General features: G+C 37.4%; 1 protein-coding gene across 1 annotated transcript in view; it reads right to left on the reverse strand.

Annotated features, from left to right (window-relative positions):
• The window catches only part of MOXD1 (monooxygenase, DBH-like 1), a gene marked incomplete at its 5' end in the record, with an annotated part of 37,540 nt that extends 10,310 nt beyond the window's left edge, over positions 1–27,230 (reverse strand). Inside the window, 7 exons of the mRNA XM_010081965.1 lie at positions 901–1,092; positions 2,502–2,668; positions 5,386–5,488; positions 7,546–7,725; positions 25,292–25,375; positions 25,502–25,669; positions 27,084–27,230. Coding sequence (XP_010080267.1) covers positions 901–1,092; positions 2,502–2,668; positions 5,386–5,488; positions 7,546–7,725; positions 25,292–25,375; positions 25,502–25,669; positions 27,084–27,230 — 1,041 coding nt within the window. The remainder of the gene's footprint in view (positions 1–900; positions 1,093–2,501; positions 2,669–5,385; positions 5,489–7,545; positions 7,726–25,291; positions 25,376–25,501; positions 25,670–27,083) is intronic.
• Between the last annotated feature and the right edge of the window lie 558 nt (positions 27,231–27,788).

The following is a 27,788-nucleotide window of genomic DNA, read 5'->3' on the forward strand; positions in this document are numbered from 1 at the left end:
CCAGTTGTGTGATATTTTGCATCTGACCAATTCCACGAAGTAGAGGGCTTGTTCACATGCACCAGGACAAGCACATCTCCAGCTGCTCTGCTGGCCAGATCAGGAACACCCAACCTTTGCAGCATTAAAATTTCTGTCCTCAGGTCAAAGCTTCAAAAATAGATGCCAGCTGGAACTAACAAAGGTTGCATGAATAATTTTTAAATGAGTGACTTATACAAAAAAAATACAGAATCTTTGCATGCAATGCCTATGGATAGCTACTGCTTTATAGTATAATTGCAGTTGTGATTTTTCTAAGAGATATATTATTCTCACAAGAACAGCAAATAGAATTGCATGATTTCTTCTTCTGAAGGGTTTTGTTTGCTCATTGAAACCTCATGTGGAACATGAGCACAGAGTTTTACTCCCAACAAAAAATAAAAATGTGAAACAAACAGAAGGCTTGGCTGATTTGTAGAGGTTTGGAGGGCTGGATACTTGCTGTGTGCGAATGCTCAGGATGTGCTACTGGGTTCCAATGGCTCTGTAAAGCCATGCAGTGGTGTTTCTATTCTTCAGCTGGCTGGATGCAGAAAGAAGTCACAACCAGGCACATGTGTGCTTTTATAGTCTGCTCTGTTCAAACATTTATATCAGTAAAGTTCAAATCAAGTAATTGTGGACACCAAACACACCCAAAAAATAGCTTGAATTGATGGGCCTAGCCAGTTTTGTGGTAAACTGGGGGGACACTCCTGAGACACTGCAACTGTAATGCATTAGCCACTCTGCAATAAGTGGAAAAATTAACAAAACATTCAAGAAATTCTGTAGTAAAATTAATCCTAAATGTGAGTAAATGTTAGGCACACAATCTCTCTAACACTTCCAGGGAAAGAATTTAGAGTGTCATACCGGCAAGATGGTTCTTTCTTCTTTCAGATACTGAAACTCCTGGAAGTTGAAGTCAAACTCATCATCATAAGCAAGCAGCTTCTGCTCTTCGCCATTACGGAAGTGGCGCATCTTTATAGCTCTGCCAGCAAGATGAGCATGAAGAAGTACTGCAAACACATGAATCCCAGCAGGTCTCTCAGCACCTAGAGCCTGGTCAGAGGAAAGCAACATCATTAGTGTGCCCAGATGCAATGTAATGGAATGCAACGTACAAACAGAGTGAAAATATTTTAATAAATGCATTTTGCATTCCCCCAGTTTACAGCAAAACAGTCTGGAGCAAAAACAATTCTGTAAGTGAAATTAAGGTTTTACATACAAAAAAGACCATTTTTTTCTGTGTTTTTTTTTTTTTTTTAAGGCACGTTTTGACTCCTAGTGCCCACAGCTTTTACGAAAATCAACTGGAATGCCAATAATTCTCAGTAGATTAAGACTTTCATGGTTATTATACTAAAATCTGCCTGATACTGCTGAATGGGGATGTTTATTGTGAAAAAGAATTTCTATGCAGTTATAAATGATGTTATCATCAATATTGTGCCAAGAGAAGCACTTTAAATTAGAAGGCTGTAATTATAATATGTTCTACTTCCCCTCTTAAAGTTAACTGATAGTGAAATAATGTAGGTTAGGTCTGAAATTTTTCCAGGTCAAAAACGTTTCAAAATAAACTTCTGCAAATTGACACAAAACTGACATCACTTCCATTCCACCTGAGATCTATGGATCTGAACTTTTGGTATGCTAAACTTTGATTCTTGTTCAGAGCCCAGACTAGAAATAATCTGTTACTACAATACCTTTCAAGTACAGACTTAAGGTCAGGAACCTCATGATAACAGATTACTCTTGTGTTTTTAGGCTGAAATATGCTATAACAATATGCAACATTTAACACCACCAAGAACAAACCTAAATTCAATATCTAATTTGCCCTTCACTCCAAACTACATAAAAAAAAAAAAGCAGACATTGATTAAGCCTTTCTCTGTAAATGACAAAATACATGAGAATCTCCCATGATACCTTAAGCACAGATTTTGAACAATGCTTCCATTATCTGTAGAGATATTTAAATTAACTTAATGAAACTAAGTGTTTAATGAATGTGTAATTTTGTACTTTGTGCCACACAACAAAACCTATTCAGGTTTTTAGTTTCTGTGATTGGTCTAAGAATACCTTTCAGGCTTTCACTTCACTATTAGAAACCTTTTTCACATATACAGATCTCTCAACATTTTTTCTGGGATAGCTATTGCAGGCTACTAATAGCTTTGCCATGGAAAGCAATGTATGCTTATATATGGAACACACATTTAGATCATCACATGCATTGTGTCATCCGGTATTACTCATATCAGTAAAGGAGCCTGAATACTGAACATCCCAAATACCCAGATCAAAAAGACTCAACATTCTGGAGCACAGCATGTAGCAGATGCCTTTGCTCACATGTCTTTAGCTGGTAACTATCAGTCTTCCCAAGAAGTTAAAGAGGTTGTCCAAAACTATTTCTAAGAATGAAAACCAAAGGTTTCAGGAAGGACACATACTTCTTCCAGACATTCCAGCGTGCAGTGACCCTCTGACACAAATTCAGGCATGCCCGGTGGGATATTGTGGAAGAGGCTGACCCAAAGACCAGCTTCAATAACCCCAGCATCGTATTTCCTTAAAACCGGAGTATAAATTAGCCTTAGACCAGAGTTATCTATCAAACCTGTAACAAAAGAAGAGAGTCAGCTGTGGCTGTAAATCAGTATTTAAAAAAAAAAAACTAATTGTTTCACATTTTTCAAGGCTTGTGCTAAGTTTTTCTACATGAAAATCGAGGAATCGACCTCAATAACCTGGAAATTAGTCAAATCCTATGCAGGAAGCAATAGGGGCAGCCCACAGGAGGGCTGTTAGACATGGTATGTTGATATCTGTGGTGTTCAGATGTGAATGAAAAATATGTGCTGCCCATAGCCTGTGTGTCCCTTCCGCAAAGTTATCCAGCATGGACCTCAGAGAAAAGAAGGTAGATCACAGGCAGAGCAAACAATACAAGGAAACAATAAGACCTCAGAAGGTGCCTCATATGGTTTTTAAATGAAATATTTAAAGCAGAGCTTAGAGTTGCTGTGTGGTATTTTTCTTTAAAATTTTCAAGCCATGTGTTGTATTATACTTGTGAATTCATCTATTCCTTCACCTTGAGCCCTAGCATTAATTATATTTTTTATTTAGTTTGGATTGCTTGTCACATGACAGCATATCTCAGATGACCAAGTACATCCTTTTTGCAACGTCTCCAATTATAAGAGTATCAACTAAACATACGAAAATTGGTTTTCTAAAACCCAAACTTGAAGATAATACCAGCACCTTGAGTAAAGTAGACAAGAGAACTACATAGGATTTTAATACTGCACTCATTAAGCACTTCTCTTGATTTCAAAAAGTAGTTTAAGGAACTGATGTAAAAACATTAATGTTTTTGAGAGTCAAACTGATATGAATATATTTAATTAGTTTAAATGTTTATCTATATGTGTTTGTTTGTGTATCTACTCAGAATTTATGGTGCATCTATCATCTAAATGCTTATAATTATTTCTCTGATATTAGCCATTTTTATTAAGATACAAGGAAAAAAAAATGATTAATTTCTGTTGCACAAGCCCTACATTCTGTTAGCTAATTTTTTACCTTCTTTCTTGTCCCTTTTCAAACTTCATCTTTGAAAATTAAAAATGCAAAAACCAACCTACCAAGTATCTCAAAGAAGGTAAGAGGCTTCCTAGTGACCTATATTGGTCTTCTGAAAATCATAACAGAAATAGCAGTGCTTGAAAGCAGATTTTACACCAACATGAAATCAGCAGGCTATTTTAAGACAAGCAAATGAGAGAGGGGCAGAGCAGGGACTAAGTTTCCCAGTCACTAAAATACCTAAGACAGAGTAGTGTGTAATTATTAAGGAACAAAGGCTATGAAATATGCATTGACAATTAAGTGTGGTAATGACTATGAGACATTCGGCAATATACAAATAATGACATTTCAGGTGATACATACTATCTCACAACATCCCAATTTTAATGTACTGGGAATTTATACTGATTCCCTTTCTGAACCTATTTGTACAATCTTATCAACTTGAATTTTTCTTTTATGGTGTTTCACCTTCAAGCTTGTTGCTAACACCAGAAATTTTTACAATATGTAGGAGTTTTTGATAAACAATCTCAAAAGAGGCCACTTTTCCAACTACAAATGAATGTTGTGGGTTTCATAAACAGAAACATTCAAAACCAGCCAAGTTAGGAGCAGTTCAAATATTTTTCAGTCTAACTGGGAGCCAACACTGACTACTAATCTGAGTCACTTAGGAAAATGTTACCCCAGATCACAATGTGAGCCTAACAATGCAGCCTTTGACCACAGGACTCAAACTGGGAAAATACAGATCGTGAAATGGGAAAATGAGGGTGACCCGGTGGCAGGTTGGGTGCCATGTCAGACGGGCTTGTGTGCCCTCACCCGAAGAAGTGAGAGCAGCCAGGCCTACTCCCTCCCACTCCTGGCACAATCTTATACCATGTATTTCATCAGGGAGGACAGAAACATGACCTGGATTAGAGACTCTCTGCTCTACCTATGCTGTCTGGATTTTCCCAGGTCTTTGGTGAGTCCCTGTGCTCACCTGGGACTGTCCAAACAAAGCAAATTTTAAACACATGGAGGTGTAAAGATAGGCCAATACACTGTACTGCGCTGGATTTTACTCAGTTCCTATACAGGAATCACCAGTATATTCTCAGGTACAGTAGCTCAATAAACTTTTGTTTGAGAACAAAAAGGTGTCTTTCCAAAAGTCAGCTTCAAATTTCTCCAGATTTACTGGGGTTCCCTGGTTTCTTCATTCAGCTTCTTCTAAATATAAATTAATATTAGAAAACAGATTATATAACACCATTATAAATGAAAACTTTGTATTTTAAGATAAACTGCTTTTATCCACTGAATGGCCTAGCAATCTGAGTCTATACTTCACCTTCAGAAACTGCCCGTAATTCAGTTGGATGTCTTAAAAAAAAAAAAAGGCCCTGTGTTGCTCTCTCACAGTCTAGGTGTTGTGCTGCTGTCTCTCAATGTGCTTGGATTTCCCAACAAAAAAAGAAAGGAGAGAGAGAGATAGCATGAAGAATGTAGTGATAAAAGGAGAAGTATTCACCTGGTCCACAATTCTTTGTATATCTGAATCTCCCACTGACTTCAATTTAAGCCTTTGAGTGCAGTAAGAAAAACACTGGGGACCAGGAACTATTGAGCAGGGAAAAATAAGCTTCAGCTTTGCATTTGCCCTGTTTGCCATACAATGCAATGAGAAACACTTGTGTCTAGTACATTTTCCAGTCTTGCATGTTTAACGAGTGTGAGGGTACAAACCTTCTGTGTACGATGGATTGTCATAATGCACCTCCATAAGAACGAACTGAGGGTCAGCTGCTGTGCCAATGGATAAGCCAATGTGAGGAGGGTAGGTGAAGCCCTGGAAATCAACACATGCATATAGAGTTAAGGTATTTTTGCCATGGTTAAGAGTTAGTTTCTTTTTATAAATACATCTACTTTTAAAATTTTTTTTTCAATGATACAATTATATTAATGATAAAACTTAGAAAGGTAACTTCTCTTAAAATTTTCTGAATATGGCATTGTTGTGTAATATATTTATTATATACACAATGCACTAAATAACTATGTCAATATAAAATAGTAGATCCTATGCTTGGTAGAGGATAAATCCCTGAGCAAACTGGTCTAACCTCACAACTGACCCTGCTTTGAGCAGAAGGCTGGACCAGAGACTTCCTGAGGTCCCTTCCAACCTGCATCATCCTGTGATCTTACAGTTATTTATTCTATATTTATTGCTTGAGCAGAAAAGGAAAATTCCATTTTAAATGTATAAACATTGTATCATCAAGCAGTTAGTCTGACAATAAAACCCTTATGAAAAAGTGAATCTACATTTTAAATGTTCCTAGTTTCTAAAACCAGCAATTTCCAGGGAATACTGAGGTTGTACACAATTAGATTATTTTTCCTGCACAAATCACTGTATTCTAAGCAAAATGATTTGAACAATAAAAATCGTTTTCATGGCTACATTTACATTAGCAAGCCATGTAGTACAAAAGAAATCGCTCTGTACAGTGCAACAGCTTGTGCTGGACCCACTGTCCCCAGATAACGCTCCTCTGGACAAGTTCTGGTCAGACCCCATGCACTGAACTCCATTTGTTGTTGCGAGGTTATGCGATTTGAGATTCTAACTTTCTTAAATATACAATTTGAGATCCGGACTTTCTGATTCTTGATGGACACTAATTAATTAATTGTAGTATATAGTAATAGATTTTATCACCTCCATTCTACATAAGGGTAAACTGAAGTAGGTGAAGTGAGTACTCCAGTAAACCTGAATGTAACCCAGATCTGCCAGATTCCTCTCTGTAGATCTTTTAACAACGGGATCATCCTTGCAAAAGCCTCCATAGTCCTTGTCAAATAATAACTTATTTATATGAGTTTTTTCTTTCACTTAGATTAAGACAGTTGAAAGTACAAATACTAGGTCAGAGCATAGCTGATGGCGAAAATGCACAAAGCATACATCAGGGATAACGCTTATAGTGGATTAAATTTCTTTTGATGGGTCCATGCAGCAGCTCTGGCTTCCTCACACTGCAGCACTCAAAGACAGTTTTGGACTGCAGGCTGGCAAAGGAAGGCTCCAGAAACTATCATGACCCTAGTTTCTCTCTCTGCCCACACCATCGTTTGTGTGGGCACACAGTGAATCAAGGGGTTAAGGAAGGGGTGCGGTTCTTTTGGCCATAATCTGCCTTATGTCAGCTGAAAGCATTAACAGCAGCCTAAATCAACATATGAGATAAACTGAAAATAGCCTGGGATCAACATGGCACATGACTGTGTTTTCTATAGATATGCCCCATTGCCATGAGCAAAGTGGTCCTTGTGCTGGCTCTGCACTGACACAGGAACACTTCTACACTGAAATGATGTCTCTTTGGGCTGGGTGGGAAGCCCCAGAATGATATGCCTGAATGGGGCAACACTGTAACCTGATCCCGGAGAGGCATAAAATGAATTAAATTGATGTCTAACTTCATTCAGAAAGTCTTGCTTCCATGTGTTGTATGCAGGCACCTACAGAGACTTGCTTTTCTTTCTGTCATTCTCCACAGGTAGCAGATGTTGGTCATTGTTGGAGGTAGTGTATTTCTGTATCAGATGGGCCAAGCTGATACAGCAACAGACCTTCCATGCTCCTAAGCCATTTTTCTTCCCCCAAGGCATCAACTCTCTCTATACTATTTTAATTGCTTTTAGCTTGTCGCTCAGGATGTTCATTGCATTTCATACTTAAGAGGCCAATAAGTAGTTGAGGACTTACTGGTGAGGTATTTAGGGTTTGTGATTGTGTACCTTTAAACTAATATACTAGGAAGAAGCTTTATTATGATAGACACCCTCCTAAAGCCCTGTTGATGAACCATACTAGACAGTCATTCATCCTACCTCTCCTCCAATGGCCCAAGCAAAAATTACTGTCTCACATGTGAGAAAAGAGTCTGGCATGTTGGGGTGGTAACACTCATGCCCGTAGTCCAGCACACTGTCATTCAAATTGCTGCTGCACTGGTAGAGTAGGATATGATGCACTAGATTTTCATGGCCTTTCTGGATCAACGGTTCAACCTGTCAATGTTAAAATGAAAAAGAAAAAGAAAGAAAACACATCTCAAATGTGACTATTTCAATGCAGGTATGCAGACAGAGCTAAAAATTATATGGTGCACTTAATTTGAAAGAGGGGACTTGACGTTAGAGTGCAGATAGGCTAAGATGTTAGTTCAACACTCTGCATTCTCAGGCATTAAAAACATAATTGTTGAAGCACATCAAAGAGGGACAGGAAAAAAAGATGCTGTGTCTTGACGAAACCTCTGTTACCATCTATCTTGTTCTCCCTTCTTCCACTCCAGTCTTGTGCTGTCACTTGTCTTTCTCCCTGTCCAATCTTGTTTAGCCACATTCTGGCATGAAGGGGGCATAAACCAGCTGAAAGTCTGTTCAGCTAAACCAGCTTGGTATCTGAACTACTCAGAACTTTTCATCCCTGTTTCTGCCTCTTTTGTACTCCTTCAAAATAGAGCTGCCCATAGATTCTGTACATCTAGTTGGAGCCTGGAGGTGTACCCCACGTTCCTCAGCAGCTCAAGATGGACTTTCAAATTTTTTTGACATCTACAAGAAATTAGAATTATTTTACAATCTGCTCAGTTGTAAAGACTTTATTAAAATTAAGTCATTCCTCAGAGGTCGGGTGCTCCAGCCTGTTTATGGTAGTGATGAGCTGGAGGGCTCTCAGGAGTGCCTGGGTGCCCCCAGTATAATTTGACCACCGAACTTCAGGGTAGGCTGAAATAATTTAATTCCCATATAACAGTGTTCACTCTCTATTTGGATGGATGATGATAAATCATCTCTGTCAGACATGACATCCCTGGGGCAAACATGAATACTTCTGAAAAAAATTATTTTGCTTTTCAGAAAGATCGTATTCCACAAAATATCAGCATGCATACAGTATTAAAATGAAAGTTTTTCCCTTGCTTTTGCTTTCAAAGGTTGCATTCCATTCTATCATATTTACCTCCAAGTTGAATAAAATAAACATTTATGTTTTCACAATAAAAGTAAAGCTTTGTCAACACAGCTAAGATGTAAGGTGCCATTCAGAGTTGCCTTTTAATATCAGGAAAGAGAAGTATTTTAAACAGGCAGAAAACATATATACATCATAACTTTGCATCCATTTGTTTTGCAAACATGTGAACCCCAGCTGCCAGAGGACCAGAACAGGGTAAGCAAGAACAGTTTATTAGTTTATTAAAGTATTGTCAGCACAATATTGTTACCAGAAACTTATCTCTCTGCACTTTGTTCAAACCACTAAACCAGTTACAAAATAGGAAGGGCAGGAAGAAGCAACCAGAGCCTGTGCATATCAAGACCACCCTCATTGATATGAATCTGCAAAATACCATTGAAGTTGGGCTCTTGGGGAGTCCGGCTGCTGCTGAGTACCTGCGTGTGTGTCCAAGAAGTGCACAACCCAAAACCACCCACCTCACTACGCTTAGAAGTCAATGGAAGGATGCCAGTTTACACAGACACACAGAAGTTTTGTCCTGATGTAAAGACTGAAATACTTCACAAGAGATCTTCTGTATTGTTCTCAGTAATCCCTATTTCAGTTAGTATCATCATCATCATCATCATGAATCACTGTACTATGGAAGTAAAAGGTATTTTAGAAGGATATGAGAGTCAGTTTTCTCATCAGATAAGAATTTATTCCCAAAATTTGTCAGACTGGCTGACAAAGATTCAAAAATACATTTCAGCTTAATATTGTTTCTTCCTTCTGCTCCACCATATACCTGCGTATTTATCCAAATACTACAGATCAAAACACAGTCATATCACAGCAGCTTATACATTAAATAGCAGTATATATCTCAAGAATTCAGAAGCTCCATATAATGTACAGGTTAGTCAGGAAAAATGTTATAGGAATATTATCCCTGTATCTACCAAGAAAAAAGAGTAATTTTGTCCCAACATGTGAGAGTTCTGTCTGCTGCTACAAGATCCCAGTACCTGCTGTGCTTAGAATCACTACTTCGAAACCAACTTCCCCTCAGAACAATGGGACATCACCAAAATTAGAAACTCACATCCTGTCATCAGTTTTTATTGTCAGTTACCTAAACAATAACAGCACTTCAAAAAATAGTTTTGTTCAGCTTTCTTTAATGAAGGAAAGAAGAAAAACCTAGGACAAACCCTTAAGTATCTTTCTGATGCATCTTGTAGGACAACTTATATTCTCCAGATGCACAAATAAATATTGAAAAGCAGCAGCAAAGTTACACTTTTTACACATTTTTATTACAACTTGGTTAAAGAGGTGCCACCGTTCTCTCTCCCTTTTTAAACAAACAGATAAAAAAGATAAACTATTAGAAGTGGTCAAAAATCTATTAACAAAAATCTTAGGAAAATGTCATTAATCACAAATTGTTCATTTCCCAGAAATGTATGGAAATATTTTAATGGCCAGCTCCCTAAGGCTCACAGCATCATTTCTGATTGAAACTAGAGAAGGAAGAAGAGCAGACCCACTAGAAATGTTGGGTTGCCTTTCTCTGATCTGATGAATAGCTAACTGTAATTTACTTACTAGAATAATGTCTTCAGAAAAGAAAATTCAAAAATACAATCTCATTCTCTGCTGTAGTGATTAACTGAACTAGGGATTTAAACATGTCATTCTACATCACAGGTGAGTGCTGCCCTAGTTACTGAGCCATTTGTTATTTTAGCTTACAGAGTAAGTTGGTTATTTAGGCTGCCTCCTTCCTTCTCTCTCACTTTCCACAAAGCTCAAAGATGAAAAGAAATTCCAAAGCCTTCTTTTTTTTTTTTTAAATAAACAAAATTCTTGTTTTCTGGCCAGCCTTACAAACAGTGATGAACAATGATCTGGTTCCTCAAATATGGGGCCAAATTCAGCAAATCACTAATGCATTTAAATGTGCACACAAGTAGTCCCAGGTGTAAAATTAGTTTCTAGAGCAGGTATCTGCAATTAAATATCTAGATCAGGGTGGCCTGGTTTCCAAAGTACTTGCAGTCCCAATGAATGATAACACAATTTGCAGAGTTCATCTCCTACCCTATTGCAACAGCTCTTTATCAGTCTCGATCCATAGCTATAGGCGTTAATTTTTAAATTTTGACTGTTTAATGTACACATTCAAAGTGTTCAGTTATTTGAATTCTTTAAGTATAAAGTTTTGGGTTCTTTTGGTCTTTAATCCCAAAATCCCACATCTGACAGCTAAGCTAAACTAAGGTCTGCTTTTATAGGTGTCCAGTAACAATAATAGAGGACCAACCCTGAGAAGTCGACAAGACTGTCTTGTTAATTTGTCTTGGGAAACAGTGCAACTTCTAGAGTACTTATGAAAAGATAATAATTTACTGTGGTAAATTAGGGCAAAGGAAGGAAATACTGAAAAAAGTGATAAAAACAGGCATAGTATATAACAGACAATAAGCTGCATATTTAAGTGAACAATTCATTTTTATTTGAATTCTTATTTATAAATAGCCTTGTTTACTCTGTTCTTGTAGTATATAACACTACAATAACACTTTCAGACAGCAATAACTGAGTAATTTAGATGGGTTGTAGAGAAAATGGGAATCCACCTTTTACTTTCAATAAGGATGAGGAAACCTGGGACTCTGAGATATAGTTCCTTCCCCTTTCCTTGCTAATTCTTACCCATCTGTTGTCAACCAAGGGAGTCAAGAAAGAGGCTGAAAGGAGACTGAAATGGAATATGCACGTAACTACCTCTTTTCCCCATTTTACCTCATTCTTTGAGGCTCATCTGTGGCTCCTTCACTGTCGCTGACATGCAAGGAAGACCCAGCTGTCAGGGTTCATCTCTTTGCCACGTTGTGAATAAGCCTGCAGAGATACTCCACCATGAGGGCACCTCAGTGACTTCTTCCCCTGCAGGCAAAGTGCATTTTCTGCTTGACATTTCCTAAATGCCAGAGGCTCGGAGAGCAAAAGCCCTAAACCGACCCTACATCAAAATGCCGAAAGTGTTTGGGACTGCAAAAACATAAATGCATACAACAAGACACAATCTCTCCTGCTTTTTCATTAAACCTGCAGAAAGAAGCTCCTGTTTTATTATTCATGATGATTTGCTTTCTGCATCTTCTCTACTTTTCTTGAAAGCTTGGGCGAAAGACCTTTCTAACTGAGCATACTGACATATATGAACCTATGTGACTCCCACTAACAGAGGTAAAAAATAATAGATGTACTATAAACCCCCACTACAACAAATCGGTGTTTCCAAAGAAGGAGGTATTTAAAATACAACACACTCAAATGCAAAATGAAGACACTGCCTTCTGCAACCAAAAGTATGGTTTAAGGTTATGGTGTTTGATTATCGTAACCTGTAATCGTCAGGCAGGTTGAGAGATTTTAAAGAGCTCCTTTCATCAAACTGAATCTCTTAGCACTTCTGAAAATACTGACTTTCAAATAATATAACAAACAAATTTTCAATTTATTGTCAACTTAGTTAATACAGATAATACGCATGTTTTCCACCCGTTAGTTTGACAGAAGCCTTATTCTAGTCAACAGACTGACATCACACAAAGAAAATGCTTACATCTGACAGTGCCAGGTTACTCAGCTTCAATTTTTCTTCCTCTTTTCTGTAATTCCTATTAAGCCTCTACCTACTGCACAAACTGAATGCACCACATGTCTTTGTTTCTTAAACAAACAAACAAAAAAGCCAAAATTGTAACATAACAGAGCCTTGCATCTGCTGATAAGCAGAGTCAAAATACTGATGTACAACGACTTAAACAGGATGAAAACACGGACAGCTGAAATGGTCCAATAAGCTAGGTTCCCTACAAGAGAAAAATATCTCCAGAAACCTGGGAGTCATTCTTGCTTAATCCTTTTCTCTCTTTTTATTTGCTTTGCTTTTTTTGATGTTAACTGGTTTGTTCTTCATGATTGCTTGTGCTAATGATGAAAGTTAGCAAACTATATTCATAGTATCCCCATAGTGTCCCTATTAGAAGATATAGCCCACTAAACTTCAGAAAACAGAATGATGAATTTATTTTTAATATACAAAAATGGCAACAGGTTTTTTTATCTTGTTGCAGTGATGCTTCTACACTGAAATTTCAATGAAAAATACGATTTGATTTTTTCTATCTCAAAAGCTAGCTTCAACTTAATCTTACAATTTAAAGACACTGTATAAATGACTCTGAATAAGGCCACAGTCTTACACAACACTTCATGTATGTAGCCAGTGGTGACACAGGGAAAAAAACATTATTCTATTATCTCAAAATTCAGAGCAAAAATTTGACACAAGATTTTGTCCTGACACTGCTGCATCTAAGAGAGTTTCTAGCCTGTGGCTGGTTATTTTGTTTATATGAGCTTGCCACGTCCCTGATTAACTCAGAGCAAAAAGTCATGTTTGTGAAACTGAGTACTGGCTGAGTTTACTTAAGAGAATTTTTGGAGCAGAAGACCAAATTTTAGGCTCTCTGCTTTCCATACTCATCCTGGGGAAGAGCTGTTACCTTCTTACTGATTACTCTGATCTTTGTACTTCTTTCACAAATATGTACCATGTACATATATCAAAATATTTGTCTGATTTAGAAAAGTTCTTGAAAGGTAGAGACAATATCATCTTATTAGGAATCATCAAGATTTTTCTAATTTTTTTTTTCTTTTCAAAAGTGTAGTAGTGGAATGAACAAATATTTATCTAAAACATCTCTTTAAGGGTTTTAGATTTTTCTTCAGAAAAGCAAATACTTAGAATATTTGGCTTAATAAAGTTGTGTCTTTTTCAGCAAAAACTCCATCTATTCCAGAAAAAAAACCTCCATAATAAATGGTTGTACTTTCATCTATATGTTGTGAAAAAAAAACCACTAGTCATTTTCTGCCTAGCGTTGCTTCTTGCATGCAACCCAGAGGTGTGCTAAGGAAAAACTCAAGAGCTGGAAATATGCCTCTGAGCCAGGGTAGATGTTTGAGTCCATTACTCCAGGGTAGACCAGGATTTTAACCCTAACAACCTAACAGCTATCTCATGTCAGGAGAAAACCTACCTAGGTCAGCATCACGTCTGGGACACAAATCTGCTGCAGACTTTTAACCCAGAGTTCAGGCATCCCAGGGTCAGGCAGGGACCACCCTCCCAGAGCCCCCACCCCAACACATCTGTCGGAAAGCATTAAATTAATGTGACAGAATAGTTAGGGCTGAGATGCCTCAAACACTCAAGTGGCTGCAGCCTGGTGTAGATGAGCTGCTATAATCTTTCCTGAGATCAGCCGTATCAGTTGCACACACACAGCTAAGTGTCCATTTCTGTTTTTCTCACTGTACAATCCAGAACCTAAATTCAGTGTTCATTACTAACAAAGCCCTCTAAATCGCTCTCTGTCCCAAGTGCTTTGGAGTTTATACTGTGCATTTTGGTGAGTAAATTGCAGGAGGCAGAGCAAAGCCACCATCTCTGGTTCACTGATAGTCATCTATGGACAAGAAGGAACATTACTGCTTAACGTGAATTGTTCTTCAAACATAAAAATATTCATCCAAATTATCTTCATACACATTGTTCACATCTTCAAGTTGGAAGAATATATAACCTGTGTAGTTACTAATATATCTAACCATTTGTATTTTGATGCAAAAGAGATGGACATGAGAAAAATGACTTGGCAACAGCAACTATACCCACCCCCAACCTCGCAATGTGATTAGGCAAGGTTTCCTTGGAGGAAGGAAATTTTCCCCACCAAAAATAGAGGTTCCATACCACTTTATGCATTTAAAATTTGCATGATTCATCTTTAATATATGTGTAAAGATTTTTTTTTTCCAAAGAGAAATTCAAATACAGGACATAATCCCAAATTTAAATAACAGTGCTGACTTGTTTATTTACATATTTATTTATTTATTTAAGCTATATTGTTGGCATTTGGGTTTAACTAGCTTTGGGTATACTTTAAAATGTGTAACAAAAATTCTAATATCACCGTGGAGAAAAAGTCCTTACCACATAAATAAAAACCTTATTCAGAGCACAGATATTTCCTGTTCTTAGTGTAAAGTAAAAAGGATTAGTTTAGTCAGTGACTGCATTGTTCAGTGAAGGCTCTTATTTAAGTTTTATTAGTATACCACATTAAGAAGTAATTACCATACCTCTGTTTTAAGCTGCAGAATTTTTGTTGGGAAATAATATGTTCTTTCAGGTAAAAGTTACAGTTGCTGTATTGTTAGCTTGGAGTGAAGGCTATGTATCTAAATTCACACAAATCCCTACATACTACTATAATTAAATAAATGATAATGATTACACTGTACATCCAGAATTTCTATAGGTCAGTGTGCAGAACAACTTAAATATTTTAACCAATAAACCCAAACATTTTAGAATGAGAACTAGAGACAGTTTTAGGGCTTCTTGTTTCCTCTGCAATCAAGTCCATTCCCAAGTTCTTATTCCTAATTAATCACCTGGAACTCTGCCACTCATAAAGAGTTTCAGACTTTAAAGGCATGCAGTAATTTAGACCAAATCCAAAAGAAGTATACCTCAAAGAAATATTCATAAAGCATTGTTTCTGCCTGAGGTATGTCTGAAGATTTAAGATAACACATTTAGTAACAGTTAAAAAGCATAACCCTGAGGAGCAATCTGATAAAAAGCTCAGGTCAAGAAAAAACATGTTTCATTCAGCTACGCTTCCTGGCAGTACACTCATTGCACTCCTAAGCAGCAGAAACACCAGCAGTATTGTGCTCGCAGTATTCGGTATGGCCACAGTCTCTCAGCACAGTTGACACACACCAAGCAGAATTAATTGGCAATTAATCAGCAACATCATTACTTTCCTGTGAAAACAATATCATAATAAACTAATTTGTAATCAAATATGTTTCAGATCTAAAGCCAACATGGGTAGCTTATTCAAGAGGAACATATAATTTGAATAGTATAAATAATAAAGTCAGTGAAGGTACACCCTTTTGTTCATGAAATCACCATTCATGCACCACACTGTCTATCTATATCTTTGAGATGGCAAAGGAAGAGGTTTAGACTCTATTGTACAACTGCAAAATGTTCCTTTCAATCATGTAGCTTAACAACATTATACTCCTCCTTCTTGGGAGTGAACACACAGGTTTGTCCAAAGACAGAGCATAGGAGAATTTACAGTGTGCCTATTTCTTGGTTTACACATACTGGGGTATACTGTTAGGAAACATGTTTTATCACAAGGAAATGTTGGCTTCTGTGAAGGACTACCAAAAGGGAACACACACGAGAAAGATCTTAAGCATTTGGATACTGAACTTCTACAGGAGTCACTAACCTGGACACTCTGACACCTCAAGTTTACTGAAGGGAAAGCATGGGATAAAATAAGTGCAAGGCTCATGATTTTGACATGACACAGCCTCCTGAGTCAACAGAACAAATCTCAGGAACTGTTGCTCATAAACCTCTAAAAATTTATATTTACAGGGTTAATATACAAACATGAGACAGTCTACAAAATATGTGCAGTTAAATAATGTCTACATTCATACTATGATTTCCACATTTTCTCACCATGAGTCAGATCCTGGTACCCTTGCGTAGGGCTTCAGCACCCCTCAATGGCACCCATGAAGTCACACAACAAGGGCCATTTTCAGATTACATGATTCATTTGAAGTCACTAGAGAGTAATGTATTAAAATTATACTGTATTAATTCTCTAGAAACCAAAACTGTAATCGGCACTTCATAAAACAGAGATACAGTTCCAGTCCAAGCAACTTGGGAGATAGCAATGGAAAGCTCACTGAAATGAGTGGACAGAGAAAAGAGACTGAGGAACATTAGTTTGCAGTTTATAATAATTTGCTTAGATACTTATGTTTTCCCAGGTTATGGTGTTTTGGGTTTTGGGGTTAGTTTTTCTCATTTATTTATTTTAGTTATTTCCAAGATGTAAATTATTTTCATACCAGGTAAAACTTTACTTCAGTCTTGATGCAAAGATAAACTGCTCACCATCTATCTTTCAGCTGTCATCTGTGTGGATTTTGTTGTCATCTATGCTATGTGTGGACGTGGTGGGGTGATATTGTCTGACTATTGTACATCTATTTTTCCACTGTTATTCATGTTCTTTCTTTCTGTTTTACCCTTGACAGTCAATTAAACTATGCTCTGGACATAGCTGCAGCTACTGTTCATTGCAAGTGAAAGCAGAAATGGAGGGGGTATCATAACACGATTCTCTAATGCTGGGGTTGCAGAGTGAGAGGTGGATATTGAAGAGAAATATTTTTAACAATTAGATAAGAAATGAAATTTCTTCTCCATATACACAACATTGAAACGATTACATGTGGCCTTTTAGAAAATTTGCTTAAGATGCTACTATGTGACTTGGCTGAATTAGAAAGTTGATCTTCAGAAGCAATGTCAAGAAGTCAGTAGGACCAAGGTAGATCTGTTCTGTGATCCATCCAGACACTCACCTCACACTGCACAAGTCCCATCAAGTCAGATTTTACTACCTATCAGCCTGCTGTTCTAGTATTTGTACAAAATATGGTTTGTAATTGCCCATTTAAGACCCAGTTCTACTCAGAAGTATTTTGTTGCCTGCTATGATAAGAAATGTTGATTGATTGGCCGCAGACAATTCCTAGACACAATTTTCTTATCTTCTCAGTGCCCTACCTAATCACAGGCTTACTCTAAAATCATACACAAAGCTAAGGACAAGGAAGAAGAAACAAAGACATGGTAGAAGACAAAATGGGGTCAATCAATCACATTCCTCTCATGAAGATCACCCCACAACAACCTCAGAACTGGGAGGTGAAACTCAGAGAGCTTCACAAAAGTTGTACCCTCCCTTTCTCCATGCTCTCTGTTTGTCACATTTTACATTAAAGCTCCTTTCATCTAGCACTTGTATGTAACTAGAGTTTACATAAATTCTGACTTTCATTTGACCAGAAAGTCACAAAAGATACATATTTTCCAACCACATGCTGGCACAGTTAATACCTTGCCATAATGGATGGATACTGTCTTAAAAAAAAAAAAATCAAAGAAAGTGGAGTAAATTAACTAGATGCTCAAGTTTGCTGATGACAGAAATTAAGTAGATTATTTTTGCATATCAAATATGGAATAACTAGTGCAGCAACAGCTGCATAGTTTAAGTATTCTTATTGTAAATATATATGAGGGAAGACTACTGCAAAATAAGAATGAATTCCACTACAAAATATAAAGTTTGGTGTGACAGTAAAATCTGTGTCATATGTAGTTTTATCTTTGATCACAGAATGAAATAATATATGAAATAATTTTACATGTGAAATAATCTAGCAAAATATGAGAGAAGACAGTATTTCTGTTATTTCCTGAGAGAGCTGCTTGGGAAAATTTTAATTTCCAGCCAGTTCAGTTATATGATTCTTTAACACTGCAAAGCCTAATGGGCTAATTCAGGCTTGCACTGAAGAGACAGCCCTCCAGATCAAAGGGCAGATAGCTTGCAAGCTCTGCAGCGTAAAATGATCGTTTGGTTGCCAATCTAATTTACCGAGGCTGAAATTGCTTTGCAGGGGAACATGCAGGAAAATACAGAACATTTGTTTGTGTCAAGCTGCACGATGCAATTTGCTAGTATTATCACATCCAGCAAAATGTAAAAGTTCAAGCCAGAGAACAAGAAGCAGTTACTGTCTGGTATCACTCAAGTTAAAAATCAGTGCCCTCATTTAAGTACTGAAAGATACAAGCCGCCCTTCTGGCTTTCAATCAATCACTCTCTTAAACTGGAGTTCCTTTGTATTTTCACACTGGGGTCTTTGGTATTTACTAAAGCATTCCACTGTCAAAAAGCAGAGTTACCCTTGGCAACAAGGTTTTTTTGGAGTTTTTGCTTCCTTATCAGAGATTGCTCTGAAACTGAACATGAAGATTAACTAGCAGCTGCTAGTGTGCTCTAATACAGGCCTTTCTCTAACTGAAAAGAGCCTCCCTTTTCTAAGGAGATAAACAATGGAAAATTTTGGTGTTACATCCCAATGTAACTCTTCTCAGCTAACGCTAAATAATTAAGTTTTTCCTGGTGATGTGTTTGGCCTGTTTTCACTAGTCACATCCTAAATTCAGTGCCAAAAATTACATAGGTTGTGATTGAGAAAAATCCATTTTTCCTAGAGGTAAATTTAAAGTAAAAAGTTTTATTTTGCAATTTTTGCTCTTATCACAATCTCTTCTGTCCCCTGACCACTTTGGTGGGACACATATCCCCTAATTCATCCGTCTGAGCACTACATATCTAATCCAAGGTTTTCTCTTCAGCCAATGGAAAGAAAAACTGAACAACAAGGGGATGCTTGAGATCACGTATTTCAGACACCTCCCCTAGGATGATACAAACAGATATTTTTGCCACTGTAAGGTCATTTAAGCAGCTGCCTCAGATCTGTAGATAAGTCAAGTTAGGTGAGAGGAAGCCCACCTTCATGGTTGGAAATTTACTGTCTTTAATATGTTGCCTGAGTTAAATTTAGTATGCATGAAGTGTACTTAAGAGATACCTAATTTTGACCACATAGCCTAATCGCCAGCACAGGGCTTCTTCCTCATTTCATCAACACTAAACCTGCTCACTCCATTCTCCTCAGGCAGGTTCAAATAATGCACACAAAAGGAGTGCTTTACACAGGCATCCAAAAGTTTAAGAGCTTACAAAATGCGGCCTACTGTCCTCCTTTCCAATGACAAATGCCCTCTAAAAATGGGTTTCCTGTTAAAAAACTTCTCTTACACAATCTGATGTATTACGCTCTTGAGCACAGCTCCATCGCAGCCTTTTTGACAGTATTCCTCTGACTATAATTCTAGTTTCCAAAAATCACAGAAAGTTCATCTAAGAAAATTAGTAATTCTTAAAGAAAAGATGTGGATACAGCTCAATGACCCTCTACCCAGTGTATTTGTTATTTTACATAAACTGTTTTTCCTTCTCCAAGTAGTGAAATTCAATGTCCGGTATGTTTTCATATATGGGATTATTACTACTGAAGACCAGTGAACTACTTTTTCCAAGGAAAGCACAGTATATTTCAATAAAATTAAGAAAATAAAGAGAGGAAATTTACCGAGTGTTGAAACTAGCATGGACATGCTAGACACTGAAGATGAAAAGCTTCAGTCAAATCAAATATGGCACATCTGGCACGCAGAATATACATACCGTTCAGTCACGAGTAATTACTGTAAATTTTCAAAAGTTTACACACAGCATTAAACAATGCATCAGGTGTAGTGGCATACCACAGGTATAGAGAATTAATAGAAAATCTAGAGACAGCAGAGGAAATACTGTATCCTAAGGTTTTTAGTTGCAGTGGAAAAAACAGTGGAGCATGTGGGAGACCTATGGTTAATTCACAGCCAAAGAAATTACTCTTTAGCAGATGCAGTTACATTAATTAGCAATACAATTAAATTAAACAATTGGAAGGCATGGAGTTTGGAAACCTAAGTTAAACGCAGTATTTGAAAAAAAAGCTGTACCTGTAGAAGCAGAAGTAGAAAGAGCAGTAAAAACAAGCTTTGGATATACAGCAAAAGCTGTATTTACCAAAATACTGGGAAGTATTTCTCGTGAATATGAAACAAATTTCCACTTTTGTGCCACTGGTAAACATCTGCATGATGCCACCTCACAGTAAGCAAAAAAATAAATTCAGCAAATAGGGAGAAAAAAACAGTCATAAACAAATAGTCTGACAAACTGTCAAAGTAGAGAGAGATGTGTCAGCACACACATATACATGCAAATGGAAAATCATGGAAATTGGGTATCTTGACAGTACAAGAATTAAAGAATCTCAGAAGCTCCAGTGTGCTGTCACTGAACAATTTTTTTTTCAATCTGAAAGAGCAATAAGAAAGAGACATTTAAAAGGGGCGATTTACAAGAGGGAGGGTGCTGCAGAGACTCCGGTTTTCAGCACGTGCTCCCCGGCGAGCACCCCTTGCTCTGCGGCCCCACTTCCAGCCCTGGCATGGCAGCGACTCTGCCTGCACAGGCTCTCCTCACCCAGGAGCTGCCCTCAGCACAGCTTCATCAGGGAGACAGAAACCTTTTCACGCAGAGGTCGGTGCACGGCCATGCTTGTGTGTCTGTTCTATGAGCGGGTCTGTCCCTCCCTCCCTCCCTCTGAGAAGTCCTGCCAGAGCAGAGGTCTTTCTCCAGGTTCAACCAGTGAAACCAGAGACCTTTCTTTAGGGACGCGAGTGAGAGGCAGGTTAAGGACCAGTCAAAATAATGATATTTACAGAGCACTGCAAAAATCCTAGCAAGAAATAACCTTAAACCCATCTCCCAAAAGTCTGGGATAATAAGTGGAATAGTTTTTTTTCTAAGAAAGCTACTTCGGAGAAAGCTCCTGGCTAACTTCCGTATATGAGAAAAGTAAAAGTCCCTGTAGGGTAGTAACCCTGAGGCACATACTACAGCCTGAAGCTCAAAGCAGCAAAACAGGCCAATGCACATGTAGCTGCAGGAGGAATTTGCAAACAGGCAGCAACGTGTGCTATCCCACATGAAGAGCAGACAGGGTCCACTGCTCCAGGACCCTGCAAAGCCATCCTGCAAACCCCTGACTTGAAGAAAGATGGTTGCCTGCTATTCCCTCCAAGCAATCCCTTCCATTGGTTCTGTGTGTTGTTATTCTCAAAAATTATCTATTAAAGTGATAACTGGCTCTGCTAACAAAAAATACTTGGGAGGGAAAACCTGTAGAAGTTTAACAAATTTTCATGGGAGGGAAAACCTGTAGAATTTTAACAAATTTTCAAGCAGCCACCCCTCAGCCAGATAGGCAGCTCAAAGCTGAGGAGTCATGTACTCCATCAGTCACAAAAACAGCTCAGTGCCTGATATTGGTTGTAATCTGGGTAACTCTTATCACTGTTATCCCCAGCTATTGAGAAATCATCTTATTTTAACATTTCTTAGCAGACATAATGATATTATGAGTTATTTCTCCAGGAATTCCCGGAGGCATCAGAGAAAATCTCCTAACAGAAGGCATTGTAGAGACATGTAGGAAGACATAATCTATTCCCTAGGGAAGAAGTTGCAAGAGATATGAAACAAAGGAAGATAAAACAGGGAAGTCCTAACCCTGGCTGAGTGCCCTGTTATCACAGTGAAGCTCAGTTCTCCATGGGTAAGTGCTGCAAAAGGAGAAATTACATATCTATGTCCTTATTCTACCTATGAGATGAATGCAAGACTACAGTCTTATCTCTTGCACAATTTACATGTCATGTACTGCAGCTTGATTAAGAACAGTCAATGAAAATATGCTGTTTCTCATTGCCTGAGGTTCTTGGAAAGTAGCATGAATATTATGTAAAGAGAAAGAAAAGACTTAAGATCTTACATAATTTACCTTTGACTGATTTTGAGACCTCTTATGCTAGTTATTTCTTCATCTTGTGCTAACAGAAGAATCGCCTTCTTCTATTGCCAGATAGCCTTGCAATCGCTACCCAAACAAGTCCTTCAATTCACTTCAAATCAACATCTTGCTCATGCAAGCAATCAGGTGGAGGACCATGCTGGAAGGCAAAGGCCATATACTGGGACATCTGCAAAACAGTTTCTCATCATCCAGTGGGTCATTCAGTTTGGAAGAAGTTTTTTCCATGAGAAAAAAAAGCACAAAAAAGGAAAAGGATGTGATCCTGACGTCCACACTATCCAGCATCAGAAATGTTTTATTCATACAAGTGCCAGTCTGGTCCCATGGACAAATGGCCCTTTTCCACCTGGGGGACTTCTGTTGTGCGCCTGGCGCATGCCCTACTGTTGAGTTTCACCCAAAAGGATTCAGTTCATGAGCTCCGTGGCAGCAACCATGCTGAAGTAAACAAGAACAACTTGAAGATTTGCTTCAAGACGGTGCTTCTCATCCAAACCACTACTGTAGGTGCACCCAAGTGTTATCACTTACCTGGATGTTGCACCACTAGATTGTAATTAGAAATATGTTTGTAAATGCTTTGAATATACCCTGCCTGACAGCATATAGGTACTCTTTTTTTTTAAATAATGCATTGTAGATGGAAGTTAAAAAATCCTTTTTGATTTCGGATCTGCATTCAGAATCTGGCATTCGTTAATGAGAGATTATTAAATGTCTTGTCCTCTACCTTTAATTATAGGCCTAATTTTTTTCTCAGACAGTTTCCTCCATTAAAATATTGTGCGTTCCTGGTGAAACTGGTATTTTAAAAAGTACATTATTACAAAATATTCAGACTAATTTTCAAGACGAAATGAATGACAGAGAACAGCTGAACAGCATGAAAAGATTCTTACTGTAGCTGTGGCACCTACTTGAGACTCCAGATCACCAGCAGATTTACACATACACACAGCTAAGCGCATGCTTCCATGGCGTTAATGGCAGACATTGTCCAACAAAAGCTGAACTGCACTTCAGTTCTCCACAAAACCATACAGGAGGACAGAAACTACCAAAGTCGGCTCACATGTACGCTACTTAAGTAGACTGATTTATACCAGAAATGAATTTGTACCATTATCTAAACTTTTTTTTTTTCCATCTGTAAAAATGAGATGTGCAGGTTTGTATGAAAACGATGCTACAGGAGGAATCCAGAATCAACATCTCTGTAAGTATTAAACTAACACAGACAGTTTGATCAGGCAAAATAATTCATCTGTCCTCCCCTTCATAAAATTCAATCTTTGTTTGCACAGCTAATATCCTCCTGAGTAGCCATAAGCCTCATCCTTTGTGTATCAGTAGGCTTTAGAAAACGTTTAATCCATTTGCAAGAGTGCATAGATACAATTTCACAACAACACTCCATGTGTCATCTATAAAAGTCACACATATGAAAGTATAAGTTATGCCCCTGAAAATTAATGCTAAGGAAATACATAATTCTACATAATTCTCTCTTTCTGTAATAATTTTTCTCTCTCTAAACACTTTTTAACTGGCAAGATGAAACTTGTTTGCTTTCCAGAAGGTTGAAAATCACTGAGGACTCCATTCTGATTTTTAACTTTATAAAAAACCAAATAAATCACTTATCTCAAAATATTATTTTTAGAATTATTATGTTCTTTATACATCAGTGTAAAAATAAAGACTAAAAAACTATTCTGAAAAATTAGTCAATGTATTTCTGAGCTAAAAGTCATCTTTTAGCTTCAGCCAATCACAATCTTTTTAAAAATGAGTAACTGTATGTCCAGTTAGGCAGAATATTTTAAAAAATAAATTCAGAAAATATAAATAATAGTGTATCTACAATTTCCAACAAATTTCACATGCAAAACATGATTGTGATACTACAATTTTGAAACTCCCTCATTTGAAAGCAGAAAGCTGGGAATCCTGACATATATAGTGTATTACAAGCAAATTCTGTTTTTCATACAGATACGTGAAAGCAGCTAACACAAAGTTCAAATGTGATTAAAGATCAAGTACTTGAAGGCAGAAATTTGGACCTTGGAATTCTTCGTTCTGATAAAGTGCAGAAATCCACAGTATTTCAGAATAACTATGGATATTTCTCAGACATACACTGGAGATCACATGCTAAGTTTTATGAGTTAATTTAACATTTCGGTCTTACTGAATGCATTGAAGAAATATGACTGAGAGTAATCTAAAAAATGGAATAGAAGTGTATACTTAAAAGCATTCATGGGTTCAAAGATAAAAATGAGGGCCAGAGCTATCTCGTTGTACTATCTTAAGCAGTTTAGAACAACAATAATAAATTGTTCTTTTAGGAGATCTTCAGTATATTGCTCCTGGGAAGGAATGTGAGAACCATCTTTCCCCCAGCACTCTTAAACTTTCAGTTCCAAACTGAAAGAAAAGTTAGAAAATGTGTTATAAGAAAACATGTTTATGCATGTGGCTTTTGAAATCACCTTGGATCTCCTGAACCTTGTGGATATTTACACATTTTCATTAATTTTTAAATAAACTGCAACATTCTTCTCTTTTTTCATAGTATTTGGCTTTCACACAGCTGAAGATAACGGACTCTGTGCTTACGTAATGTAACATGGCATAACTCCACTGTGGTCATCACAAGAGAGGTGACTGAAATCAAATAAGAACCTGGCCCTTTATTTGAACAAACTTCAGCACTTAATTATTTTTTAATCTAAAATTACTCTCCATTTAAAAGAAATATGTGAAATTCCTATATAAAAGTAGAAACTTGATGGAACATGCTTTTAGAGAATTTTACTTAGTCTTTGACAAAAACATTAATGGACAGAAATAATTTTCAACCTCATTTTCTTAAAAGAGAGAGGACATAGGAGAAGAGAGGGAAAGGGGCTCTGTCACTGTGTATGCTGGTCGTCAGGGCACACCAGAATCAGGTCCTGGGCATACACACACATGCACTTGGCCCATGTTTGTGAAGACAAAAGATCTCCTCTAAACATAAAAACATAAGCTGGACTTCACTCATCCTGAGTCACTCACCTTTGTCACATGATGCTTTTCATGTTGTATAGGAATCTTAAACATCTGGCACCAATACGTTGTATCCTTGTCTGGTACAGGCACCTGTCTTAATAAAAAGGGCAAGAACACCATATTATAAAAGTCACATTACCCTGTTGAGTAAGCCCAAAGCTTTGGCTGCCACCTTATCCCCATCTCCACACAAACCCAAAATCCGGAGTAACTTACGTCTTTGTTTGTTAAATCAAAGTACGGCAAAGAGGCAGATAAAACTTCTTCTTTCTCAGGATTCAGTAAACGTAGACTCTTCGTACCACGATTAGACCCATGGTAATTTTGACCTGCTTCTCCCATGTCTTTGTGGTGGTAGGCCCATATTACCCGTACTGTGCTCTCCTGAAAAAAAAATTTTAAATCCCCCTAATACCAGTAAGGAACAGAAACAATGTCTTCCTTACATAGTTCACATAATTCCTAAGACAGGTATGCTGTAGGTGTTGCTGCGTCTGAACAATGTCAGTGTATACCAGAGGAGTAGTCACCTACTGACACAATTTTGTCCTTAAAATTAATCATGTTTTATACTGATAGGGCTTATTGTAGATGTGCGGAAGTTTAATCTCTCTCTGACGGACGCCTTCATTAATGCTGCAAACATAAATCATATCTGCAAACAGCAGAACAGTCTCATAAACAGGTAACCAGCTCAACACATCAAACAACTTTTTCTAGAGATGCCACTCATTTGGCCAGCAATCAGAAAGTTTCCTCCCAAAACAGTTCCCAGGCTCAGCTCTGTAAAGATGTGAATACCTGCTGTGAACTGCTGTCTTTACATACTAGGGAAGACAGACATTCAATTACAGAACAGATTTACATCTGTGTCTACAGGCACAGTGCAGATCAATTCTCTGTAAACCATTCTCAGATTGCAATAATCACCCTTGGGACGTAATACTCTAAAAAATCTGGGAGTGTCCAGAATGTTAAATTACACTGAGACAACTTGGGGCAGGTGCGAAAACCATAGATCCATTGAAAGCCTGGAAATCTGTCCGTTTATACAGCTGTGGTTTGTTTCCTGCATCTTTCAGCTCCTCATGTCGTTATTATCATGCATACTGGAAAACACAGATGATGGAAACAGTGTTGAACTACTATAGCAATGCTTCTAAAATGAGTAGTAAACAAGCCAAAGCACAGAAGGCCTTGCAAATCTCTCCAACTTATGTGACATTTCCAATATAAAAATCATCAACTCCATATAATTTAAAATTATGCCTAGGAAACATCACAGCAGTCCCTAGGGCAACAGGAGAATTTGCCATGGAAAGTATTTTACCATGGAAAGAGTTTTGTCATAAAACTCCTCAACTTCTTAATTTTTAATAAAGAAATAAAACAAAAAATATACCATCTTTAAGATCAATTACAAATTTGCGTAAGACTTAAAAACTGTTTCTCAAGTTGGCATCTCTTTGAATGATTATAATTGAGGGATATGGGACTAGATGGCCCAGAGGTACCTGTTTCAGTCCTGTGTTCTCTTGGTGTGTTAGAAATTAGATAACATAACGCATTAAAGTAAAAGGATGAAGAAAGCTGAAATTAAAATATCAGAGCTTAATAAAACTAACACAAGAATTTTACATGGTTAATATAAGTTGACCAAACAGATGTTTTGGAAAGTTAATTTCTCTAATTCTCTCCTTTTACTAAGAAGAGATTTTAATAACCAGCTTCATAACCACATATACATTTGGCTTGTATTAATTACTTCATCTCTCTACATATAGTCAGAGCCTCTTACCGTTATGCTTTTGTCATTTGTATCACAAGTGTGCAGTTCTCTGCTAAAAGCCAATATTGTATGTGTGCTGTTTTCCATTGCATATTCCAGATGGTAATCCTGTTGAGGGTCCTTTTTAAGTACTCTGTTTTCATCTGTAAAATAATCCTGTCAAAAATAAAAGGTGGACCATTATTAAAATCTAATATTAACTTTAAAATAGAACTTTACATCCAATACTGAAGCCTCTTAAAAGACATCTTTATGTAAAATGTTGAAGTAGCATAGTCTTGTATCAAACAATAAATTTGAAGTGGTGCTGAACATATTTTTGGTTAAAAATCTTCAGGAAAGCAAGTCTTCTTGATAAGCAGCTTAAAGATTGTCTTGAGCAACTTTAACAACATGCTGCCTGTACATAACTGCAGAAATATCATCTACTCAACAACCAAGAAGCCTAATTTATCATGACTGGGGTGTTGTGAACATCGGGGTGAATTACAGAGAGAACGAATTTCACTTAATATTCACATCAGCACAACTTTTCCTTTCCTTTTTTTCTTCCCCACAAAAAGCAAACCTATTGAATGAACATCGAATGGAATCAGAAACCCAACGGCTTAACTAGCACAGAAAGTGCTCAGTTCATACAAAAGGTGCTGGGTTGGTGTTGGGTTGGGGGGGCAGCTGTTTGTAAGAAAGACCCTCCCCGTTCGGGGTTCAGCA

Source organism: Pterocles gutturalis, unplaced genomic scaffold, assembly GCF_000699245.1.
Source record: "Pterocles gutturalis isolate BGI_N339 unplaced genomic scaffold, ASM69924v1 scaffold7939, whole genome shotgun sequence".
Classification (NCBI taxonomy): Eukaryota; Metazoa; Chordata; class Aves; order Pterocliformes; family Pteroclidae; genus Pterocles; species Pterocles gutturalis.